This window comes from Lynx rufus, unplaced genomic scaffold, assembly GCF_022079265.1.
Source record: "Lynx rufus isolate CCGP_SWC_20201006 ecotype Redwood Valley unplaced genomic scaffold, mLynRuf1.p SCAF_8, whole genome shotgun sequence".
In the NCBI taxonomy this organism is placed as follows: Eukaryota; Metazoa; Chordata; class Mammalia; order Carnivora; family Felidae; genus Lynx; species Lynx rufus.
In genome coordinates, this window is record NW_025814896.1 from 79,788,452 (window position 1) to 79,814,649 (window position 26,198).

Below are 26,198 nucleotides of genomic sequence, written 5' to 3' on the forward strand. Positions count from 1 at the left end.
ATCATGTTGACAGAACAGAAATTTACAAATTCCTGTTACAAATTTTGATTCTATATATATTCTCAATATATGTATTTCTTAAAAATTGGACTAATACACCTATTTATTATGCAAATGGAACAAATAAGAAGTGGCCTCCACAAGGGTCAAAGTGTCCACTACCATAGAACTGATTTTTGTAACAGATTAATTTTGTTATAGGTCTCAATCTATGCCATAAAAATTCTTTTATCTCTCAAAATAATTATTGTTAGAATTTCATTCACTCTATTTCTAAATAATGAAAGAGGAGTTAAAGAACCTGATTTTTATTCCATGTTTTAAAAATAAAACCATCAGTGGCCTCATGTTTAAGAAGGGAAGAAGATTTAATAAATATCGATCAACTGTATAAATAAATACAATCAAATAAATATTTGATCAACTGACCAAAGGTATACAATCGAACATCCTAAAAAGTAAATTTCATGACAACCAATGCCAATTTAAAGTACAACTCACAAAGTTAGTCTTTAAAGTACTTAAAGATGCATACCTCTGTGTCCAGGAATTGATATAAGCAAATATTTTGAGAGTATGTTCCTTTCTGAGCTGCAGTCCATCACCACCTTCTATATCTGATACTGAAATAAAGTAGAAAAAATACTTTTTAAAATTAGGAATAAATAATGTTAAACCAGTATTAAAGACAATAATTACCAAAAAAAAAAAAAAACCTAGATTTACAAGTGCAAATATTTCAGATATTTTTAACAGATGTATTGAAGGAGTGAGGGAGAAGACACTTTGCCAGTTATTCTAATGTTGTCTCTCTACTTCAAATCCACCTTCTGTTCTATGCTTTGTGATGATGGGGCTGGAACTCTGCAAGCTATATTTTTCATCTCCAGCTGGCTTCCTGTTAAGATCTTCCTCCACTGCCTGCATGGCACTAAAAGACTAGAAGGCAGGAGGAGACCACAAAATGTTAGTCACTCAGAAGCAGCACTGATTCCAAAGGGCAGCTTCCAAGAACCAATCTCATGGTACTCCTCTCAGAGGTACAAGAAATAGCCAAGTAGCATCTCTTAACTTTAAATCTGAGCTTCCTTCACAGGGCCCACTTCTAAGTGACTCTGAGTGACTCTTAGATTCTGACAACCCTCCTCCTTTGTTTCCCCAGGCTTCAGGGAAGAGCTGCTTCCTCAGTTATCGTAGTTGTTGTCATTCATCTTCATCGTCGTCTTCCTCATCATCTCTGGTTATCCTCCTGGTCCCATTCATTCTTTAAACCTCTAACATTTGTATAAGTACTTCTCTTTAATAAATTGCTTCTTCAAGCCCCTGACTGGACCTTGACTAACATACTGGCATTTCATATACAGTATATACAACTATAAAAGGAATCCAAAGTTAAATCCAGAAGGGAAAAGTGTTTTCAAAAACTACAGTTTGCCTAATGGTCCAAATCAGTGTTCTAATGTAAAATGTTTAAGTGTGTAAGACTGAAGTCAGCAAACTTTTCTTTAATGGGTGAGAAAGCAAATATTTTAGACTTTGCAGGCCATACAGTCTCTTTCACAACTAAGCAGCTCAGCCATAGTATTTTGAAAGGAGCCACAGACCATGTATAAACAAACGAGCATCAGCCATGTTACAAAAACAAGCAGCTGACAAGATGTGGTACACTGGACCATGGTGTGCCAACTCCATTCTAGACAAAGTCCAACAAGATAATATCACCCTCAGCATTTAAGTCTTCACTGTATCTAAAAGTCATACATTCATATATTTTTTGAGTACTGTATACCCTAGGAGTAAATATCCGACGGTAAATGAAATGGTAACAGTCCACACTTTATGGAACTTAGTCAAGTGATGAAGAGTAAGGACAAAAAGAGGTGAATGAGCAAGTAAAACTACTCACATATATTGTGATAAATGCCAAGAAGAAACCAAGTAGAGTACTGTGTATCAAATATAAGCATAACCCACCGCAGAATGAAGAAGTCAGGAAGAGAGTCTCTAAGTAAGTGATTTGTAAGCAAAAACCTGATGTTCAGAGTTCAGAAATTAAAAAGAGAAAGAAAAAGAAATGAAAGCACTATGTGTAAAGAAGCTCATGTTTGTTTATTTATTTTGAGAGAGTATCTGTGCACAGGAGGGACAAAGAAAGGGGGAGCAGGGGAGACAGTGAGAGAGAATCCCAAGCAGACTCCACTATACTCGCGTCTTGCCCTGTCATGGAGGAGGAGGAGCCCAACACGAGGCTCAAACTCAAGAACCTTGAGATTGTGACCTAAGCTGAAATCAAGAGTCAATAGCGCAAATGACAGAGCCTTCCAGCCACTCCAAGTTCATGTTCAAAGAGAATCCCCAGGATGATGTGAAGGGAGATCCAAGACAGACTACTGTGCACACATCCCAAGGATACTAGTTCAAATAGGATCAAGAGAATAAAAGGACCAGGATGCCTGGGTGGCTTAGTCGGTTAAGCATACGACTCGATTCATGGTTCCTGGGTTCAAGCCTCGCACTGGGCTCTGCACTGGCAGCACAAAGCCTGCTTGGGATTCTTTCTCTCCCTTTCTCTGCCCCTCTCCTGCTCGTGCTCACGCACTCTCTCTCTAAATAAAACATTAAAAAAATTTTTTAAAAGAGATAATAAGGGGCGCCTGGGTGGCGCAGTCGGTTAAGCGTCCGACTTCAGCCAGGTCACGATCTCGCGGTCCGTGAGTTCGAGCCCCGCATCAGACTCTGGGCTGATGGCTCAGAGCCTGGAGCCTGCTTCCGATTCTGTGTCTCCCTCTCTCTCTGCCCCTCCCCCGTTCATGCTCTGTCTCTCTCTGTCCCAAAAATAAATAAACGTTGAAAAAAAAAATTTAAAAAAAAAATAAAATAAAATAAAAGAGATAATAAAAGGACTTTAGGTAAGATGGTTCAGAGGGGAGGGGATTAAACATATACTTTACATGTAATTTAGTCTCTTAAAGATTTTTAAAACATCTCAAGCTTGCAGGGGCAGACAAACTCATGCATACAAATTGGCAACTACTAATTACAGGAATGAAAGACACTGTACAAGAAATGTAACTACAGTATAATACTCTGCTCAAGAGTGAGTATTTACATGATCCTAATAATATAAATACACAATACTAATTCTAAAACAATTGGAAAGAGGTGGCAAGGGTAAAAAGGCTAATTCTTTGGGGTGTCAGGGTGGCTCAGTTGGTTAAGCATGTGACTTCAGCTCAGGTCATGATCTCACCATTCATGAGTCCAAGCCCCGCATCAGGCTCTCTGCTGTCAGCACAGAGCCCACTTTGGATCCTCTATCACTCTCTCTCTGCTCTCCCCAACTTGCACTCTCTCAAAAATAAACAAAAAAAATATTTTTAAAAAATGCTAATTCTTCCATAAATGGACATAAACAGACCAACAAATCTTTCATAGGAGCAGGTCAACAGTTGAAAATACCTATTAACATGTAACAATATAATCTTATTACACAGGAAGGTAAAATCTAGGGGGGAAAATCAGATAAAACAGAAAGTAATTACCTCTAGGAGAGAAAAAGTAGGACTGCTGGTAGAGACTGCTGAGTTTCGTTACAAGCCTGGCAAAACTATATGACATTTCAAATAAGGCACATATTATTTAATTAAAATTAAAACAGGGGTGCCTGGCTGGCTCACTCAGTGGACCACATGACTCTTGATCTTGGGGTGATGAGTGTGAGTACCACTCACAGAGTGGTTGGATACCAAGATTTCCTAACAATAAAAAAATCATGGAGCACCTGGGTGGCTCAGTGGTTAAGCGTCTGACTTAGGCTCAGGTCATGACCTCACATGACCTTGTGGGTTCAAGCCCCACATCAGGCTATGCTGACAGCTCGGAGTCTGGAGCCTGCTTCAGATTCTTTGTCTCTCTCTCTCTCTCTCTCTCTCTCTCTCTCTGCTCCTCCCCCATTTGTTCTCTCTCTCTCTCAATCAAAAATAAACAAACATAAAAATAAAAAAATAAAAATAAATAAAAAAATTAAAAAACTTCAGGGCGATTGGGTGGCTCAGTTGGTCGAGTGTCCAACTCTTCATTTCAGCTCAGGTCATGATCTTTCTGTTGGTGGAATCAAGCCCCACAGCAGGCTCTGTGCTGACAGCGAGGAGCCTGCTTGGGATTCTCTCTCTCCCTCTCTCTCTCTGCCTTTCCCCCCATATAAATAAATAAACTTTAAAAAATAAAATAAAAATCTTTTAAAAAATAAAAACAAAAAAGGAACAAGGGCCCATTATCCAGAACTTAATTTTTTTCTTAAAATTTTATTATTAAGGTTTTTAAAATTTATTTATTTTGTGAAAGAGAAAGAGAACAAACAAGTGGCGGAGGGGCAGAAAGAGGGGAAGAAAGGGTGATAGAGGAGCCCAAGCAGGCTTCACATCATCAGTGCAGAGCTCAACCCAGGGCTCGAACACACAAACCGTGAGATCATGACCTGAGCCAAAACCAAAGGACATTAAACCAACCGACTGAGCCACCCAGGCACCCCTGTATTTTTATTTTATTTTTTAAGTAATCTCTATGCCTCATGTGATGCTCAAGCTCACAACACCAAGATCAAGAGTTGCATACTCTACCAACTGAGCCAGTCAAGCGCCCCAGAAGATATTTCTTATAAACAGCATTCATACTATACCTATTTCAGGACTGACATTAAAGTTTAAATATCAACCATATGTATTCCTTATTCTTGGGCAGTTTGCAAAAATATACTGTAAGGCAAAACTTTAACTGGAGGAAGGGAGTCTTTTTAAAAAAAATAAGTCATGCCTGGGTGGCTGACTTTGGCTCAGGTCATACTCTCACAGTCTGTGGGTCTGAGCCCCCACATCGGGCTCTCTGCTGACAGCTCAGAGCCTGGAGCCTGCTTCAGATTCTATGTTTCCCTCTCTCTCTCTGCCGTTCCCCCACTCACGCTCTGTCTCTCTCTCTCTCTCTCTCAAAAACAATAAATAAATACATAAATAAATTAATTAAAATTAAAATTAAGACTAGTTTTAGTTGAGTAATAGAAGAACCCAAACAAATGAGTAAAATGAAAAGTACTATCTATTAGAAAGTAAAGGGGTATGGTCGCCTGGGCAGCTCAGTCAGCTGGGCATCCAACTTCAGTTAGGGCCATGATCACATGGCTCGTGGGTTCGATCCCTGCATGGGGCTCTGTGCTGACAACTCAGAGCCTGGAGCCTGCTTCAGATTCAGTGTCTCCCTCTTTCATCTGCCCCTCTCCCACTCATACCCTGTCTCTCTCTCTCTCTCTCTCTCTCTCAAAATTAAACATTAAAATTTTTTTTAAGTAAAGGGGTATTTAGGTTAATAAACCAAATCTCTATGCATCAAAATGTCTAGCATACAAATTCAAAATGATTAATGATAAACTTGTAAAAGGATACAGTATAATACCATTTGTTAACTTTTAACCAACTGTCTTGTATGGACTCATGTACAATTACAGAATAATTACATACACTGTAATGATACACATCCTCATCAAGAGAAAGGTCCCATCTGGGTAAAAAGATACAAGGATAGGCAAGAAGTACTTTTAGCTGTATCAATTTTTATTTTTTTTATGAAAGCCAATATAAAATATTAACAGACATTAAATTTGGCAAGCACATGTATATCTAACTATTAGGGTTTTTTTTTAATCGGTCTAACCTATTTTCATAATTTTTTCCAGTTAAATACGCCAGATTCAACATACCCTTTTCCTTCCACTTCCTCCCCAAAACTCTACTAAAACAACAAAAGAAAACTAACATGCAAGGGCAAAAACAACTAAACGTGTAATAAGAGGACACCTGACTTATTAGTAAAACCACCCTTATTAGTAAAACCAACCAGAGACTGAGGAACAGAAATAGGCTAATTTTTTTCCCGTGAAACCTCAGAAAAGCTCAGGAATTGGAAACATGGAATACCTCTGATAGCAGGAATACAGGTTGAGCTAAAAGATATTAAAATCTTATTAAGAAGGGGCGCCCGGGTGGCTCAGTAGGTTAAGCATCTGACTTCAGCTCAGGTCATGATCTCACAGTCCGTGAGTTCGAGCCCCACGTCGGGCTCTGTGCTAATAGCTCAGAACCTGGAGCATGCTTCGGATTCTGTATCTCCCTCTCTCTCTCTGCCCTTCCCCTGCTCATGCTCTGTCTCTTTCTTTGTCTCAAAAATAAAAAAAAAATTTTTTTAATTAAAATAAATAAATTAAATCTTATTAAGAAGCAGTTAAGACATCCCCTCAATTCCCCCTTCATACACACACACACACAGACATACACACACACCACACACTCTCCAAACAATTATGTTTTCTCTCTGGAGATGCTGAACCAGAAAGATCTGGTTCGGGAAACCATGCAGCTGAAAGCCATGAGTGTCATATTGAAAACATGTATATGTCTCTGTACAAGCATTTCCTAGTATGTCACATAAGCATTCCTGAGAAGACTCATGTGATACAAAATCTTGCCCTAAGGAATAATAAGGCTGAGGCGCCTGGCTGGGTCAGTTTGTGGAACATGTGACTCTTGATCTTGGGAGTCATGAATTCGAACCCCACATTGGGTGCTGAGATTAGTTAAAAATAAAATCTTAAAAAAGAAGAAGAAGGCTAACAACAATAAAACAAGGTTAGGAGCAAACTATTCAAAACCTATGAAACTTTATGGCCAGACCACTAATAAAAAAAAGTAACTGTCTGATTTAAAATTTAAAAAATACTAGCACAGTTAAATCCCCATTGGCATTTGCATCAAACCAGTGTCAGTCAATATTCTGCAGATTTAATGCCTCATCTTTTGATATAAAGAGGCCTGAGGGCATTCAATTCTAATAATGATTTCCCCCCAAAATTAAAAACTGAACATAACCATTCTCGTGAATCCATCACCTTAATGACTTCACACCTACTTCACCTTGTCCACAGCTTTACAAACTAGAAAACAGAGGGGTCCATGAAGGCAACAAACCAATCACTATATGCACAAGAAGGCATTTCTTTTTTTTTTTTAATGTTTGTTTATTTTTGAGAGAGCGAGCGAGCACGAGCAGGGGAGGGACAGAGAAAGAGAAAGAGAGAGAGAGAGAGAGAGACAGAGACAGAGAGAGAGACAGAGAGAGAGACAGAGAATCTGAAGCAGGCTCCAAGCTGTCAGCTCAGAGACCAATGTGGAGCTTGAACACCACGAACAGTGAGATCATGACCTGAGCTGAAGTCAGATGCTCAACCGAGTCACGCAGGAGCCCCTAAGGCATTTCTTAAGACTGTCAGCTTTATTATAGTTTCTTCATGTACTAATAGGATCTTCTATTTATTTCCCCCACACAACCAACACCCCAGGGTCTTCTCTTTAATCATACGAGAGCTTGCATCAATCACTGTAAAACATGAATACGAAGGGGGGAAATCCCCTAAAAACCAGTAAGAATGTTACATTTTTATTAACATTATTCCTCTAATTGTGTATGAGCTTAATTTTTGTCTAAAAAGAGAATACCTTGTTCTAGATCAAACTATATACTCAATGTTGAGCCTTATGGCACTTTTCCCCTACTCAGCTCCAGAAATTCTGGTAGTCCAAGCAGGAGGTTGAAATATTCTTCTCCAGTAATACTAGCTGGACCAAGACACGTAAAAACAATCCTTTTGACCAGGAAGATAAGGAAAAGGCATAAGGCAGAAGTATATGCCAAACAAAAGCCTAACAAGGTAACAACACTTGATATCCTGCAAGCCAAACATACACCATCCATCAGGGAGAAGTTTCTGACAACAAATCCATTACAGAATAAAATATATTGGGGAAAGAGATAAGGCAACTACTAAAAACAAACTCTTGGTTTGTAGATTTCAATAGCAAGCCCTCCAACCCCATGAACTGAAGCAATGATACAGACGGAAAAGAGGAGAAGGGGTGGAGGGCTCTCAGGAAGTAGGATTCTCGGGCGCCTGGGTGGCTCAGTCAGTTAAGTATCCAACTCTTGATTTAGGCTCAGGTCATGATCTCATGGTCTTGGGATCGAGACCTGAATCAGGCTCTGTGCTCAGCATGGAGTCTGCTTAAGATTCACTCTCTCTCCCTCTGCTCCTCCCCCACTTGTATGCATTCTAAAATTTTAAAAAAAAAAAGTTTTTTTTAATTTTTTTAAAAGAAAGAAGGATTCTAATCCTCTTGCCAGAAACTTAGTGTTTAACTTTGCTCTTCTGTAGAAAGATTCTGAGAACAAAACAAAACAACAACAAAAAAAAAAAAACACAAGAAAATGTACCTAAGCCATTAAAAAATAAAAGAAGAAACCTGTAAGGAACTATATTACAACACTAAAGGGTCAACCACCTGACCGGGTAAAAAGAAACCATAGTACACAATGCCAGTTTTCCTTCCGCAGCCTACAAACACAGGGATCAGAATGGCTACAACAATCCTATCTCTCCGTAACACAAAACACAGATGACATACCTTGTGGAAAAAGCCTATGTGTAGTCAGACACCTGTCCTCCCTGCTAAGGCCCACCTAGCAGCCTAACAGTTCACCAACACAAGCTTTCCAATTCATTCCATTATCTACCCCATAACCAGTAAGGGAAGGGAAGGACATGGTATTAGGGCCAGACAAACTAGAGCTCTCCAGCCAGAGAGCTAACATCATACTCAATGGTCAAAGACTGAAACCTCCTCTAAGATGGGGAGCAAGACAAAGTAGCCAAACTTTCACAAATTCCTTTCAACACAGTATTGAAAGTTTTAGCCAAAGCAATTATGCAAGAAGAAACTGGAAAGAAAGAAGTAAAATTACCACTTGTTCACAGATTACATAATCTTACATGGAGAAAACTCTGAAAAGTCCACCAAAAAAACTGTTAGAATAAATGAATTCAATAAAGTAACAAGACACAAAGTCAACATACAAAAATCTGTTGCATTGCTATACAGCAAAAATGAACAATCAGAAGAGAAAATTAAGAACACAATTGCATTTATAATAGTATCAAAAGAATAAAAGACTTATGGGGCACCTGGGTGGCTCAGTCAGTTAAGCATCTGACTTGATTTCAGCTCAGGTCATGATCTCATGGTTCCTGGAATCAAGCCCATGTTGGGCTCTATGCTGGTAACACCAAGCCTGCTTGGCATTCTCTCTCTCCCCCTCTCTCTGTCCTTGCCCCGCTCACGTGCTCTCTCTCGAAATAAATAAACTTCAAAAAAAATAAATAAATAAAGGTCTTAGGAATAAACTCAACCAAAGAGCTACAAGACTTGTAAATTGAAAATCACATCACTGAAAGAAATTAGTGACAAATAAATAGAAATCTCACATTCATGAATTGGAAGATTTAACATTGTTAAATGTCAACATTGCCCAAAGTCAATACAATACAATCCCTATCACAGTCCCAATAATGGGGTGAGGAGCACAGTTTTCTTGCAAAAATAACAAGTTCCACCCTAAAGTTCATATGGAATTTCAAAGGACCCCAAACAACCAAAACAATCTTGAAAAAGAAAAAAGTTTGAAGAATCAACACTCTGATCTCAAACCTAAGTACACAAATCAAAACCACAATGAGATATCACTTCATACCAATTAGGTTGGCTACTATTTAGAAAAAATAATAACAAGTATGGGCAAGGATGTACCGAAACCACTGTGCAGTTACCAGGAATGTAAAATGGTATAACTGCTATGAAAAATAGTAGTTACTCAAAAAACAAAAAGAAAACAAAACAAAAAACATAGGGGGTGCCTGGCTACCTCCATTGGTGGGTGAAGCATACAACTCTTTGCTTCACCATACAACTTTTTGCTTTTCCACAACTCTTTGTGGGGCCGAGTTTGAGCCCCACATTGGGTGTAGAGATTACTCAAACAAAACAAAAAAAAAAAATTAAACACACAATTACTTATGATCCAGAAATCCCATTTCTAAGTGTATATATTTTTAAAAATTGAGGGGCACCTGGGTGGTTCAGTTAAACATCCTTATCTTGGTTTCAGCTCAGTTCAGGACCTCATAGTTCATGACATTAAGCCCCACATCCGACTCTGTGCTGACAGTGCAGGGAGTGCTTAGGATTCTTTCTCTTCCTCTCTCTCTGATCCTCCCCTGCTCATGGTCAAGCATGCACTAAAATCTCTCATGCTCTCTCAAAATAAATATTTTTAAAAAAGAATTGAAAACTGAATCTCAAAGAGATACTTGTATACCTATCTTCATAGCAATTCACAACAGGCAAAAGGTAGAAGCAACCCAAATGTCCAACAGATGAATAAACAAAATAAGTGTATATATACACAGGAATATTACTCAGCCTTAAAAAGGAAGGAAATCACACACTACGACATGAATGAACTTTGAGGATATTATGCTAAGTGAGGCAGTTGCAAGAAGACAAATACTTTATGATTATTATTCTGTTTAAATGAGATATCTTGTGTAGGCAAATTCACAGAAACAAAGTAGAATGGTGGCTGTCAGGGAAATGAGTCAGCTTTCAACATGAAAAAGTTCTAGAGATCTGTTGCACAACAATGACAATATTCTTAACACTACCGAACTATACACTTAAAAATGGTTGTAATGGGGGAGGAGAAGGGGGGACCTAGGTGCCTCAGTGGGTTAAGCATCAGACTTCAGCTCAGATCATGATCTCATGAGTTCAAGTCCCACATCAAGCTCTCTGCTGTCAGCATGGAGCCTACTTTGGATCCTCTGTCTCCCTCTCTATCTGCCTATCCCCTGCTCACGCTCTCTCTCTCAAAAATAACATTTAAAATAAAATTTAATTTAAAAAATGGTTGTGATAGTAACTTTTGTTTTTTACAATTAAAAACATTAATAAAAAAAAAAAGATAGGGAAACTCAGACTGCAGTTTAAAAGAAGCCACTGATTGGGGCGCCTGGCTGGCTTGCTCAGGCATCTGACTCTAGATTTCAACTCAGGTCATGATTTCACGGTTCTTGAGATCAAGCCCTGCATCAGTCTCTGCACCGATAATGCATAGCCTACTTGGGATTCTCTCTCTGCCCCTCTCTCTCTCTCCCTGCCTCCCTCCCTCCCTCTCCCTCTCTCTCTCTCTCTCTCCGCCCCTCCTGTGCTCTCTCTCCCACAAAATAAGTATTTTTTTTTTTAAAAAATGGAAACAGGAATGAAAGAATTACATACTTTAAAAAAGAGAGCGAGACATCAGTGCCTGCAAACTGCAGAGTAGCTAGAATCTACAGAATTAGAACAGGTAGGTCACCCAACAAAACACAAAAAGTAAAATGAACAAAAACAAATTATTCAGAGAGCCTCAAACTAGAAATGAACTGAGTGTTCAAAGAGTTGATCAATTTATATACGTAGAGAGAAATCTCCATAAGGAATTCTATTCAGCAATAAAAGTCAAAAGACTACCAGTACACTAAAAAACAATAGTTTATAACCATACGCTAAATGAAAAAAATGCCAAATACAAACAGTACATGAAATTTATTTCCACTTTAATGTAACTATACAAAAGACAAACCTAAGTATGGTTGGCATAAAGCATGTCAGTGAAGAGTGATGGCATCAAAACAGCAAAACAGGAGTTTTCTACCATCTTCCTCAAAGAACACTGATTTTGACTATCACCTATGAACAACAGTGGCTTTGTGTAAGTCTGGGAGTCCAGGGAAGTTCCAGCACAGCACTGGAACAAAAATAAATCCAAAACTGAACACATTGAAAAGGGTAAAAGAAACAGTTTCACTGTACCTGGAACATTCTTTCCCTCTAGTCTCCACAGTATAGTGCCAAGAGAGATGTTCTTAATCTGTGATTTCTCCCGTGGGGGAAAATGAGAGCATGTAAGTGAGCACCCAGCTTCCCCGGTTGTGCATTTTCATTCTTACCCCACCCAGAATATTGACATTCACAACATAACTAGGGAGGAGGGGAGTGGCTGGAAGAACAGCAGGACTCTCAAAGAACATAAAATGGGATATGGATCCTACTAACTGCAATGCAGACTTCATCAGGAAGCCCACTCACAAATTGCCTTGTCTGAAGATGCCGCCACCTGGTAAATGGGCAGCCCCAACTCTCCACACACCTCACCCACAAACATACACTCTCACCCTGTGGCTGGCTCCCTGTGTTCACCCCTAAGGACATATTCCAAGCATCTATAGATGGCTAGTAAGAAAGTGCAAAAAGCTATCCCGTCTCTTCTGAACTATGAGAAAGCATACAAACCTGAGAATTCAGCACTGCCCTACAGAAAGCAAGTAAGAGGCAGTCACACTTGATTCAGCTTTGCATGATCAAGAGAAGGCATACAAACTTAAAAATCCCCTCCTAGAGAAAATAAGAAATGAGGAACAGGCATATCCACAGCAAAGGTCTGAAAAAACTTCAGAATTCCTAACAAGGCTAACAGAAGGTATGTCTCTCCTGAAGCTAGTCATTAAAAACCCGAGGTGACGTCTTGTCAAATGCAAAAAGGGCAACTCAAAACTTCAAGGAACATGAAACAAGGAAACATTAAACCACCAAATAAACAATTAATTTTCCAGTAACCAATCCCAAAGAAATAGAGATCTCCAATCTATCTGATAAAGAATTCAAAACAGTTGTCTTAAGGAAACACAGAAAGAGGCACTGTCAGCACAGAGCCCAACGTGGGGCTCAATCACATAAACCATGAAATCACGACCTGAGCTGAAATCAAGAGCCAGATGCTTAACCAACAGAACCACCCACCCAGGTGCCCCCAAAAGTGAGATGTCTTAAAAAAGACATAGAAATTATAAAAAAAAGAAACAAATTGTGGAACTGAATACAACGAATGAAACAAAAATGCAATAAAAGCAACGGTAGACTTGATCAAGTAGAAGAAAGAATCTGTGAAGAATAGGGGCAGGTCATTTTGAAATGATATATTCAGAAGAAATGAAAAAAGCCTATGGGAAGTATACATTAAAAGAAACAATCTATGCATTTTTGGCAAAGTCCCAGAAGGAGAAGAGAGGGAAAATGGGGCAGTACTTTATTTAAAGAAAACAGCAGTGAAGGAATACGTGGGTAGCTCAGTTGGTTAAGCATCTGATTTCGGTTCAGGTCATGATCTCACAGTTCGTGGGTTCAAGCCCTACATTAGGTTCAGTGCTGTCAGTGCAGAGCCTGCTTCAGATCCTCTGTCTCCCTATCTGCTCTTCCCCCAATGTGCGCTCTCTCTCTCTCAAAAAAAAAAAAATAAATATTTTTAAAAAGTATCTTCAAACAAAAATGGAAATACAACATACCGAAACTTACATGCAGCAGAACAAGTCCTAAGAGGAAAACTTACAGTGAGAAATGCTACATTAAGAAAAAGAAGGCAAACCATAAGAGACTCTTGGATACTGAGAACAAACTGAGGGTTGATAGGGGGTGGGGGAGAGGGGAAAGTGGGTGATGGGCATTGAGGAGGGCACTTATTGGGATGAGCACTGGGTGTTGTATGGAAACCAATTTGTCAACAAATCATACTAAAAATAAATACCTACGTACATACATACATACAAAAGAAAGACAGAAAGAAAGACAGAAAGAAAGAAAAACAGAAAGACAGAAAGAAAAACAGAAAGAAAGACAGAAAGAAAGACAGAAGAAAGAAAGAAAGAAAGAAAGAAAGAAAGAAAGAAAGAAAGAAAGAAAGAAAGAAAGAAAGAAAGAAAAGAAAGAAAGAAAGAAAGAAAAGGGTGCCAAGTGGATGAGTCAGTTAAGCAACTGACTCTCGGTTTTAGCTCAGGTCATGATCTCAAGGTTCGTGGGATTGAGCCCTGCATCAGGCTCCACGCTGACAGCATGGAGCCTGCTTGGGATTCTCTCTCTGTCACTGTCCCTCCCCCACTCTTGGGTGTGCTCTCAAAATAAACATAAAAAAATTGTTTTCAAACAACCTAACTGTACCCCTAAAGAAACTAAAAAAGGAACAAACTAAGCCCAAAGGTAGAAGGAAGGTAATAACAAAGGTGAGATCAGAAATAAATGAAATAAAGACTAGAAAAATAACAGGACAATAAATGACACTAACAACTGTTTTTTTAGTTTTAAAAAATAGACCTTAGACTAAAAAAAAAAAAATCAAAATAAAAAATGGAAGAGGCAGACAACTAAGATACTGTAACTGATATCAAACACAAAGAATAAAAGACTACTATGAACAATTATAAATCAACAAATTGTTCAATCTAGAAAAATGGATAAATTCTAGGAACATACAACCAACCAAGAATGAATCATGAAGAAATAACAAAAAAATCTGAAAATATTAATAATGAGCAAGCAGGGGTGCCTGGGTGGCTCAGTCAGTTGAATGTCCGACTTAGGCTCAGGTGATGATCTCATAGTTCTGAGTTTGAGCCCTGCGTTGGGCTGACAGCTGAGAGCCTGGAGCCTGCTTTTTGTTTCTGTGTCTCCCTCTCCTCTCTGCCCCTTCCCCGCTCACACTCTCTCTTCTCCCAAAAATAAACATTAAAAAATTTTTGTTTTTTTTAAATAATGAGTAAATGGATTGAATCAGTGATCCAAAAACTTCCCTACAAAGAAAAGTCCAGCACCAGATGCTTTCACTGGTCAATTCTACCAAACATTTAAAGAATTAACACCAAACCTTTTCAAACTCTTAAATTTCAAGAATTTAAGAGAAAACACTCCCAAATTTACCATTATACCAAAGCCAGACCAAGGTACTACAAGAGGGGGGCATCTGGGTGGCTCAGCCAGTTAAGCATCTGACTCGTTTTCAGCTCAGGTCATGATCTCACGGTTCGTAGGTTCGAGCCCTGCACTAAGCTCCACGCTGACAGCATGGAGCTTGCCTGGGATTCTTGCTTCTCCCACTCCTCTGCCCCTCCCCCCAACTCCCACTCACGCTCTCTCTCAAAAGAAATAAACTTAAAAACTATATATACAAGAGAAGGAAAATACAGTCCAATAACCTAATGAACACAGATGCAAAATTTTTCAACAAAATACTAGCAAACCAAGTTCAATATCACATTAAAAGGATCATACACCATGATTAAGTAGGATTCATCCCTGGGATGCTAACATGGCTCAACATATACACAAATCAATAAATACAATACATGATATAGACAGAACAAAAGATATAAACCTTAGGATCTCAATAGATGCAAAAAAAAAAATTTGACAAAAATTCAACATCATGACAGAAACTCAACAAATTAGGGACAGAAGAAATGTACCTCAACATAAGAAAGGTCACTGCAATACTGTAATTTATAAGAAATATGTATGTATTTTGGCCACTCAGATGACCAAAATGTATTTCCCAAATATATTTAGTCTTCATCCACAGTTCCTGGCTCACAGCTCCCAAAACCCTTGAAATTTCCTGAGATTTTTCCAAAGTAATGGGAGCATCTTTTATTATAGTATCTGGGTTTTTTTTTTTTCTCTTTTGAGAGCACGCGTGCACGCACACAGATGAGGGGCAGAGAAGAGTGGAGAGAGAATCCCAAGCAGAGTGCAGAAAAGGATGTGGGGTTTGATCTCAAGAACCATGAGACCATGGCCTTAGCCAAGATCAAGAGTCAGATGCTTAACTGACTGAGTCACCCAGGCGCCCCTGTAGTTTTTGGTCTCTTGTCCTCAGTTTCTGAAAATACTTAGAAGCCATACCGATGAAATGGGTGTCTTTTTTTCGTAACAAATCCTTTTCCATCACAACTGGGTTTATAATAATGAAGGTGACTTTTGGGGGTTATTTTCCAGGGGAAGGAACCATGAAAAAATTATTGGAACTTCCAGTCCCACCCTCCTGATTTCCAGGGAAGGGAAAGAGGCTAGAGATGGAATTAATCACTAATGGCCAGTGGTTAATGAATCGTGCCCATGCAACAAAGGCTGCATAAAAACCCAAGAGAGAGCATGGTTCAGAGAGCTTCCTCACTGGGGAACCAGAACGCTCATACATTCCACCATGCTGTGGCCCAAGCTCCACAAGTGCAGAAAATCCTTTGTTTAAGACCTCACCCTACGTCTCTCTTCATCTGACTGTTGATTCATATCCTTTAATATCGGTAATCTGGTGAGTTAATAGGTTTTCTGAGTTCTGTGAGCTGTTCTAGCTAATTAATCGAAACCAAGGAGGGGGTCATGGGAGCTTTGGGATTACAACCAACAGGTAAGAAGATAACAACCTGGGCTTGCAAGTGGCATCTGAAGTGGAGGACAGTCTTGTGGGACTGAGCCCTTTACCTATAGAATCTGAGACTATCTCATGATATAGTGTCAGAATTGAGGCGAATTCTTGGACACCCTACTGGTATCTGAGAATTGCCTGTTAGTGTTTTAAAGCCTTCACACAAACACACAGTGGAGTTGGATCCATAAACCCCAAACAGCCATAGATGACAAGGCTACACTTAACATCACACTCAGTGTTGATAGTTAAAAGCCTTCCCTCTAAGATAAGGAACAAAACAAGGGAGCCGACTCTTACCAGTGTTGTTCAATACTGTACTGGAAGTCCTACCCAGAGCAATCAGATATGAAAAATAAATGAAAAGCACCCAGATTGGAAAGGAAGAAATAAAACTGACTCTGTTTGCAAATGATATGATCTTTTATACAGAAATATTAAACATTTGACCAAAAAAACTCAATACATTCAGTAAAGTTTCAGGATATAATATCAACATACAGAAATCAATTATATTTCTACAGACTAACAACAAACTGAGAAAGAAAACAATCCCATTTACAATAGCATCAAAAACATTAAAATTCTTAGGAATAAATTTAACCAAGAAAGTGCAAGATTTGTACACTGGAAACTGTAAGACAGTGATGAAGGAAACTGAAAATATCCTGTATTCGTGGATCAGAAGAAAACTGTAAAAATGTTCATACTACCCAAAGCTATCTATAGATTTAATGCAATCCCTCAAATCTCCATGGATTTTGTTTAAAGAAAGAGAAAACTGTAAAGTCCAAGTAAAACCACAACAGATCCCTAACAGCCTAAGCCATTCTCAAAACAAAGGTAGTGGCATCACACTTCCAGATTCCAAACTATACTATAAAGCTCCAATATCAAAACAGTATGATGCTAGCATCAAAAGAGACACAAACTGTAGAGGCCACTTTCAGGCAAACAGGGTTGAGCTATGGAATATAAAAAGGGCCCACAACCACCACGTAACAGAATACAGACATGCACATCAAGTGATCCACTTTAAAACAATCCATAGGCACGGGGCGCCTGGGTGGCTCGGTTGGTTAAGCGTCCGACTTCGGCTCAGGTCATGATCTCACAGTCCGTTGAGTTCGAGCCCCTCGTCGGGCTCTGTGCTGACAGCTTGGAGCCTGGAGCCTGTTTCAGATTCTGTGTCTCCCTCTCTCTCCGCCCCTCCCCTGTTCATGCTCTGTCTCTCTGTGTCTCAAAAATAAATGTTAAAAAAAAAATTTTTTTTAAATAATCCATAGGCCCTAACTGACCAATGGCCTACTTACAACTAGGCACAGTTACCAAAAAGGGACAATTCCATACGTCCTTGCCATACCTCCTCATCTTCCCCCTTTAAAAACAGCTCCCACCCACTGTGTCCTGGCATCTCTCCTCTGCTATCTTGCCCTCCAATCCCGTGTGGTGTAGTCAATAAACTATATCCTTTGTTCTTCCTCAGGTGAATTCTTGTCACCGCCTACATCACCAGCTTTCACCTAATAAGTTGCCCCACGTTTGTGGGCCCTCAACTGATCTGAAGAGACACCTCATTTAGGCACCACACAGATCAAAGGAACAAAACAGAAAGGCCAGAAGTAAACCCATGCATATATAGTCAACTAATATTTGACAAGGGAGCCAAGGATACTCAATACATGATGCTGGGAAAACTGGATATCCACAGGCAAAAGAACACAACAGGACCTTTATCTTACACCACACACAAAAATTAACTCCAAATGGATTAAAGCCTTCAATGTAAGACCTGAAACCAAGAACATAGAAAAAAGCTCCCTGACATGGGTCTTGGCAATGATTTTTTGGATAGGACACCAACAAAAGCACAAGCAACAGAAGTAAAAACAAACAGGTAGAATTACATCAAACTAAGCACATCTGCACAGCCACAATAACTTCTAGAATGGAAGAAAACATTTGCAAACCGTTTATCTTTAATAAGGATTAATATCCAAATTATGTAAAGAACTCATACAACTCAACAGCATAATATCAAATAACCTGCTTTTAAAAATGGGGGCGCCAGGGTGGCTCAGTCAGTTAAGTGTCCGACTTTGGCTCAGGTCATGATTTCACAGTTTGTGGGCTCAAGCCCTGCATCAGGCTCTGTGCTGACAGCTCATAGCCTGGAGCCTACTTTCAGATTCTGTGTCTCCCTCTCTCTCTGCCCTTCTCATGCTCTCCCTCTCTAAAAAAAAAAAAAATAGTAAGAATTTAAAAACGTGCAAAGGACCTACAGAGATATTCTTCCAAAGACCTACAAATCACCAACATGTAAGTGAAAGATGTTCAGCATCACTAATCAGAGGAATGCAAATCAAAACTAAAACAAACAGGGTGCCTGAGTGGTTCAGTCGGTTAAGCGTCTAACCCTTGGTTTCAGCTCATGTCACAATCTCATGGTTCATGAGGTCAAGCCCCACATCAGGCTCCACTTTGACAATGTGGAGGCTGCTTGGGACTATCTCTCTCCTGCTCTCTCTGCTCCTCCCTGCATGCATTCTCTCTCTCAAAATAAACATTCAAAAACAAACAACTATGGGTTGCCTGGGTAACTCCGTCAGTTGAGCGCCTGACTCCGGCTCAAGTCACGATCTTGTAGTTCGTGGGTTCAAACCCCACATCAGGCTCTGTGCTGACAGCTCAGAGCTTGGAGCATGCTACAGATTCTGTGTCTCCCTCTCTCTCTGCCCCTCCCCTGCTCACACACTGTCTCTCTCTCTCATAGATAAAATAAACATTAAAAACAATTTTTTAATAATAAATAAAAAAAACCTGAAATGAGCTATCACCTCACATCTGTTAGAATGGCCATAATCAAAAGAAGAAGTGGTAACAAGTGTTGGTGAGGATGTGGAAAAGGGGAATCCTTATTCTGTAGGTGGAAATGTAAACTGGTACGGCCAAAGTGTAAAACAGTATGAAAACAGTATGCAAAAATAGATCTACCACATAGATCCAGCAATCTCACTTCTGGGTATATATCTGAAGGAAATTTAATCACTTTCTTAAAGAGATATCTGCACCCCTATGTTCAATGCAGCATTATTCACAATAGACAAGAAATGGAAGCAATCTAAGCATCCACTGGTGGATGGACAAGGAAAACGTGGTACACATATAATTGAATGTTATTTAGTAACACAACAGAAGAAAAATCCTGTCACTTGGAACACCATGGATGGACCCTGAGGGCATTATGTTAAGTGAAATAAGTCAGAGACAGAAAGACAAATACTGGATTATCTCACTATGTGCAATCTAAACAAACTGAACTCCTAGAAAAAGAGAGTAGACTGGTGGTTGCCAAGGGCTGGAGAGCAGGAGAAATGGCAAGATGTTGATCAAAGGGTACAAACTTCTAATTATAAATGCATAAGTTCTTGGAATCTAATGTACACCACGGTGGCAGCAGGAGGACCGTGATTAACAATGCTGTATTACACAAGGAGCCAGTCGGGCTCAGTGGGAAGAGCATGCTACTCTTGATCTCGGAGTCAGGAGTTTTAGTCCCATGTTGGGTGCAGAAAGTCCAAAAAAAATAAATAAACAAACAATACTGTATTATATACTTTATGTGTACATATATAAGTTGCTAAGAGTAAATCTTAAATGTTCTCACAGCCAAAGGAAGAAAAAAAGATAATTATGTGAGGTGATGGATGTTTTAACTAACCTTACTGTAGTAATCATTTTGCAATACATGCATATCATCAAATCATCACGTCATACTTTAAACTCATGTTAATATTGTATGTCAACTATATCTCAATAAAGCCGAGGGGAGAAGCACATCAATAGCCACAAGGATGGTGGGTTGGTAGAAATAGCCAATTGTGGAGCTGCTGACATGGATATATACATTTACCAAAATGAATGAAACCATACATTTAAATAGTTTGGGAGCACCTGGCTGGCTCAGTAAGTTAAGTGTCCAACTTCAGCTCAGGTCATGATCTCATGGTCTGTGAGTTCAAGCTCCACATCAGGCCCTATGCTGACAGCTCAGAGCCTAGAGCCTGCTTCAGATTCTGTGTCTCCCTCTCTCTCTGCCCCTCCCCCACTCACGCTGTCTCTCTTTCAAAAATAAACATCAAAAAAAATTTTTAATAAAAATAAAATTAATTTGCTGTATGTAAATTATGTATCCATAAAATGTATTTATTTTTAAAATAACATCAGCAACTACATCATCTGAACCCTAATTCAAATTTTAAAGGAAATATTCAATAAAAATTTTTAAGCTTTACACTATGAGGAAAATTTGACTACTAAATGTATTCTTGGGAAGTCTGGCTGGCTCAGTTGGTGGAGCATGCAACTTGTGATCTCAGAGTCAGGAGTTTGAGCCCCATGTTAATGACAGAGTTTACTTTAAAAATAAATAATAAAGAAAAAAAGTACTCTTTTTTTTTTTTAATTGTTTTTTAATGTTTATTTTTGAGAGAGAGAGACAGAATGCAAGTGGGTTAGGGGCAGAGAGAGAGGGAGACACAGAAACGGAAGCAGGCTACAGGCTCTGGGCTGTCAGCACAGAGCCCGACGCAGGGCTCCAATTCACGAGCTGTGAGACCATGACCTGAGCCGAAGTCGGCACTCAACCCACTGAGTCACCCAGGCACCCCTGAAAAAAAGTACTCTTAATTTTTTAACTGTCACGATATTGCGGTTATTTTTCAAATATTTGTCTTTTAGAGAATTATACTGAAATACATACAAGGAACATGTAATACCTGGATGTGCTTCAAAATCATCCAATGGGTGGGGAAAAGGAATGGGTAGCATACAAATGAAATAAAATTGTCCATGAGTTGCTAAGTGTTGACTGGGTTAAGGGTACATAAAATCACTGTCACCCTTTTTCTCCTGCACGTGACTCTATAGGTTTCTATAGTGAAGTAAAAAAAAAATTGCCAAGCATACCAAAAAAACAAGACCAAAACCACATAGTCAAACAGAAAGAATTAGAAAATCAGATATTAGACTCATGAGACCTGAACTTTATAATAGACATATATTCAAGGTATCAGGTGATACAGAATTTCAGCAAGGTTCTGAAAACTATTAAAAAGGAAATCAAGGGGCACCTGGGTGGCTCAGTCAGTTAAGCAACTAACTCTTAGTTTCCACTCAAGTCATGATGTCATGGTTCATTGGATCGAGCCCCAAGTCAAGCCCCAAGTCAAGCCCCACATCAGGCTCCACAGCTGGCAGCACAGAGCCTGCTTGGGATTCTCTCTCTCTCCCTATCTACCCCAGGCAGTCTCAGTCTCCATCAAAATAAGTAAAAATAAACAAAAAAAAAGGAAATCACAAACTTTAGAATTAAAATATATAGTAATTCAGGCCACCTGGGGGGTGGTTCAATTGGTTAAGCATCCAACTCTTGGTTTCAGCTAGGGTCATGATCTCATGATTCATGGGTTGGAACCCTGCCTCAGGCTCTGCACTGACAGTGCAGAACCTGCTTGAGATTCTCTCTCCCCCTCCTTTCCTGCCCCTCCCCGACTCAAGTGTGTGTCCTCTCTCAAATAGCTTAAAAGAGTATCAGGGAGGGGGGTGCCCAACTGGCTCAGTCAGTAGAACATATGACTCTTGATCTCAGGGTTACCTTGTATATAGAGATTTAAAAATAAAATCTCTAAAAAAAAAAAAAAAAAAGGAGGGGTGCCTCAGTCTGTTGAGTGTCAAACAGCATCCAACTCATGATTTCAGCTCAGGTCATGGGGATTGAGCCCCACGACAGGCTCTGGACTAAGCATGGAGCCTGCTTAAGATTCTCTCGCTCTCTCCCCCACTTGTATTCTGTCTCTAAAATAAAAAATTAAATTTAAAAAAAAGAGGATTCAGTCAAAAATATAGTACAGAAACACAAATGACAAAAGGATAGAAAATAAAGAGACCAAGATGACAAGATGATGAAAGAGCATAGCATTTATGTAAATAGAGTCCCAAAAGATGATGAAAGCATGAGGCAGGAGCTATATATGAAGAAATAATGGCTACATACTTATTTTTAAAAACTCAAACCATGGGGCGCCTGGGTGGCTCAGTCGGTTGAGCGTCCAACTTCGGCTCAGGTCATGATCTCAGGGTCTGTGAGTTCAAGCCCCGCGTCAGGCTCTGTGCTGACAGCTCAGAGCCTGGAGCCTGTTCCAGATTCTGTGTCTCCCTCTCTCTCTGACCCTCCCCCATTCATGCTCTGTCTCTCTCTGTCTCAAAAAAATAAATAAAGGTTAAAAAAAATTAAAAAAAAAAAAAGAACTCAAACCAGAATCAAGAATGAATCCCAAGCAAATACAAAAACTGATACAGAAACAGCAGAGCAAAATTGCTAAAGTCCTAAGACAAAAAGAAAAATCTTAAAATCAGCAAATGAAAAAAAAAATTTACCTTTAAAGAAGCAAAACTGGGGATGCCTGGGTGTCTCACTTGGTTAAGCATCCAACTTTGGGCTCAGGTCATGATCTCACAGTTTGTGAGTTCTAGCCCTACATCAGGCTCAGCACTCTCAGCAAAGAGCCTGCTTCTGATCCTCTGTCTCCTTCTCTCTCTGCCCCTCGCACGCTCCCTCTTTCTCAAAAATAAACAAACATTAAAAAAAGAAAAATGGGGGGCACCTGGGTGGCGCAGTCGGTTAAGCGTCCGACTTCAGCCAGGTCACGATCTCGCGGTCCGTGAGTTCAAGCCCCGCGTCAGGCTCTGGGCTGATGGCTCGGAGCCTGGAGCCTGTTTCCGATTCTGTGTCTCCCTCTCTCTCTGCCCCTCGCCCGTTCATGCTCTGTCTCTCTCTGTCCCCAAAATAAAAATAAAACGTTGAAAAAAAAAATTTAAAAAAAAAAAAAAAAAAAGAAAGATGGGGCACCTGGGTGGCTCAGTCAGTAAAGCATCCGACTTCGGCTCAGGTCATGATCTCACGGTTCGTGAGTTCGAGCCCCGCGTTGGGCTCTGTGCTGACAGCTCAGGGCCTAGAGCCTGCTTCTGAGTCTGTTGTCTCCCTCCCCTCAGGTCCTCCTCTGCTCACAGTCTGTCTCTCTCTCAAAATAAAGATTAAAAAAAAAAGAAAACCAATTAAAAATAAATAAAAAAGCAAAACTGAAGGCTGACTTCGTAGTAGAAACAATTTAAAAGAGAAAAAAAATGACTTCATGAAAGAAGCAATAGAAACTGCCAATCTGTAATTCAATACACCATGTGAGTGTGCGTATGTATGGAAATGCAAGCATTTATCTTCATTTTAGAAGACAAGCAAATACTGGCAAAAATTATCAACAGCAGAACCACACCAAAAGAAATGCTCAAAGAAAAATGATCCCAGATGAAAACCCAAAGATGAAATAAAGAAGAGCAATCGAAAGAGTAAATCTAAATAAATATTAACTTTAATAAGGTCTTAATTTTAAAAATCTAAGTAATTAAAACACACCATAGGGGCACCTGGGTGGCTCAGTCGGTTAAGCATCTGACTCCTGGTTTCGCTCAGGTCATGATCTCATGGTCTGTGAGATCAAGCCCTGAGTTGGGCTCTGTGAAGACAGCACAGAACCTGCTTGGGATTCCCTCTCTCCCTTCCCCTCCACGTGCACGCTGTCTCTCAAAATAAGTAAACTTAAAAAACAGAACAGACACTGTAACAGCAGTATGAAAGACTGGAATGGAATAAATGGAATTAAAGTATTCTATGGCCTTGCTACTCAAAGTGTGTTCCAAGGACCAATAGCATCAGCATCATCTGGAAGCCAATTAGAATAAAGAATTTCAGGCAAAATTCCAGACTGCTTGAGTTTGAATCTGCATTTTAAAGAAAATCTCCAGGTGATTCATATGTACATTAAATTTCCAGAGGCTCTATTCTAAAGTCTGGAAAGTAGTAAAATAAATTGCAAATAAAATGGATTGCAGTGGGAGAAATTCACGTAACTTAGACAGATGCAGGTAAAAAAGCAAACAAGATCTATATGAGTACAAGATGAAGGACTCAGTTTCACTTTTGTTGAAATTTGAGAACAAAAGTAGATACTTAAATAGAATTGTCTAGCACTAAATTATGGATATTGGACTCATGCTTGGAAAATTGGCCAGGGTTAGATATATATTTAAAGTTGTCTAATAGATGACAAAGTTATGGTAGTGACTGAATCCTTCCTTCAACTTCTTCACAAAATACATTGCAAAAGACTAAACCTTGGATAATCTCCACACTTAAAGGATTAGAATAACACAACCCAAAGTAAGGAAAAATAAAATTTTAAGACTATGAAAGCCAGTAGTTCTCAAACTTCTAGTCTTTATGGCTCCTTTACAACATACTTAGAAGAAGACTTCAAAGGGCTTATGTTTACATGGTTTATAGCAATATTTATTGTTATAAATTAAAACTTAGAAATATTTACTTATTCATTAGTTTATAAACAATAAATTCATTGCCTATTTTCCATTATTAAAATCAGTGACTTCAGTGACAAGTTTTTAAATTTTTAAAAATCTCTTAATGGTTGGACTTAATAGAAAACAGGTGGATTCTCATTAAGTGCTTCTGCCTTCTCTGTTGCTATATATGGTTTTAGTAAAGTATATAAAGAAAGTCCAGCAACGCCTGGGGAGCTTAGTCAGCTAAGCATGCGACTTCATCTCAGGTCATGATCTAATGGTTCACGGGTTTGAGCCCTGCATCAGGCTCTGTGCTGACAGCACACAGCGTGGCGCCTGCTTCAGATTCTGTGTCTCCCTATCTGCCTCTCCCCCTCTCACACATGTGTGCGCGCGCTCTCTCTCTCTCTCTCGCTCTCTCTCAAAAATAAACATTAAAAAAACATTTTTTAAGAAAATATTTCCTCTCATATTGTGAGTTATTTTTTCAGTTTCTCAATCGTGTTTTTTGAATGACTTATGTCTTGAACATATAAAGAACTCATACAAGTAAGTAATAAAAAGACAAGTAATTAAAAAGTGAGCAAAGCATCTGAATGGACATTTCTCCAAAAATACACAAAACCACAATGAGATACCACTTTATAGCCACTGGGATGGCTAGAATACTCAAAATAGCAAGTGTCTGCCTCAGTATACTCACCCACAAAAAAAATCCCACCAAATAAACAAATATTGATTGAAAAAAAAAATGCTGGTGAGGATGTGGAGAAACTAGAACCCTTATGCACTCATGAAGGAAATATAAAATGGTGTAGCCTTTGGAAAACAATCTTGCAGTTTCTGAAAAAATTAAATTCAATTACTAGTTGACCTAGTGATTCCACTCCTAGATACAGACAGGAAAGAAATGAAAACACAGGTTCACAGAAAAACTTTTTACATAAATGTTCATAGAAGCATTATTTATGATATCAAAAAGAACCCAAATGCCTATCAACTGATGAATAAACAAAATGTGTCAACTCCACAGAGTGGAATATTATTCAGTCATAAAAAGGAATGAAATACTGGTATGTGCTCCCGCACAGATAAATCTTGAAAATGTGCTAAGAGAAAGAAGTCAGTCACAAAAGACAATAAATTATGATTCCATTTATATGAAAATATATAGAGAAAATAGATTGTTGCTTAACGGTGGAAGGATGGAGGATTGAGGGTGACAGTTAAAGGGTATGGAGTTTCTTTCTGAGGTGATGAAAGTATTCTAAAATTGATTATGATGATGGTTGCAGAATTCTGTGAGTATAGTAAACACCAGTCAGTTGTAGAGTTTTAATAGGTGAACCTAAAGTGTATTTATCAATAAAGTTGTTACTAAAAATAAAGTAAAACAAGAATAAAAATATATGAATTATAATAAAAGCAAGAAACAAAAATACCTAGGAATAAATGTAAAGGAAATGCGCAGAACCTACGTAAAGGAAAAAACCCACAGAATTTCACAAATATAAAAAATTATATAAATCGGAAAATACATCATGCATCCTGAAGGGGCA

At 39.0% G+C, this 26,198-nt stretch overlaps 1 protein-coding gene across 5 annotated transcripts in view; it reads right to left on the reverse strand.

Annotated features, from left to right (window-relative positions):
* The window catches only part of USP34 (ubiquitin specific peptidase 34), a 251,225-nt gene that overhangs the window by 208,111 nt on the left and 16,916 nt on the right, over window positions 1–26,198 (reverse strand). For all 5 annotated transcript variants that reach the window (XM_047068664.1, XM_047068662.1, XM_047068663.1 and 2 more), the window contains exon 2: window positions 536–623. In XM_047068664.1, the coding sequence (XP_046924620.1) occupies window positions 536–623 (88 nt within the window). The remainder of the gene's footprint in view (window positions 1–535; window positions 624–26,198) is intronic.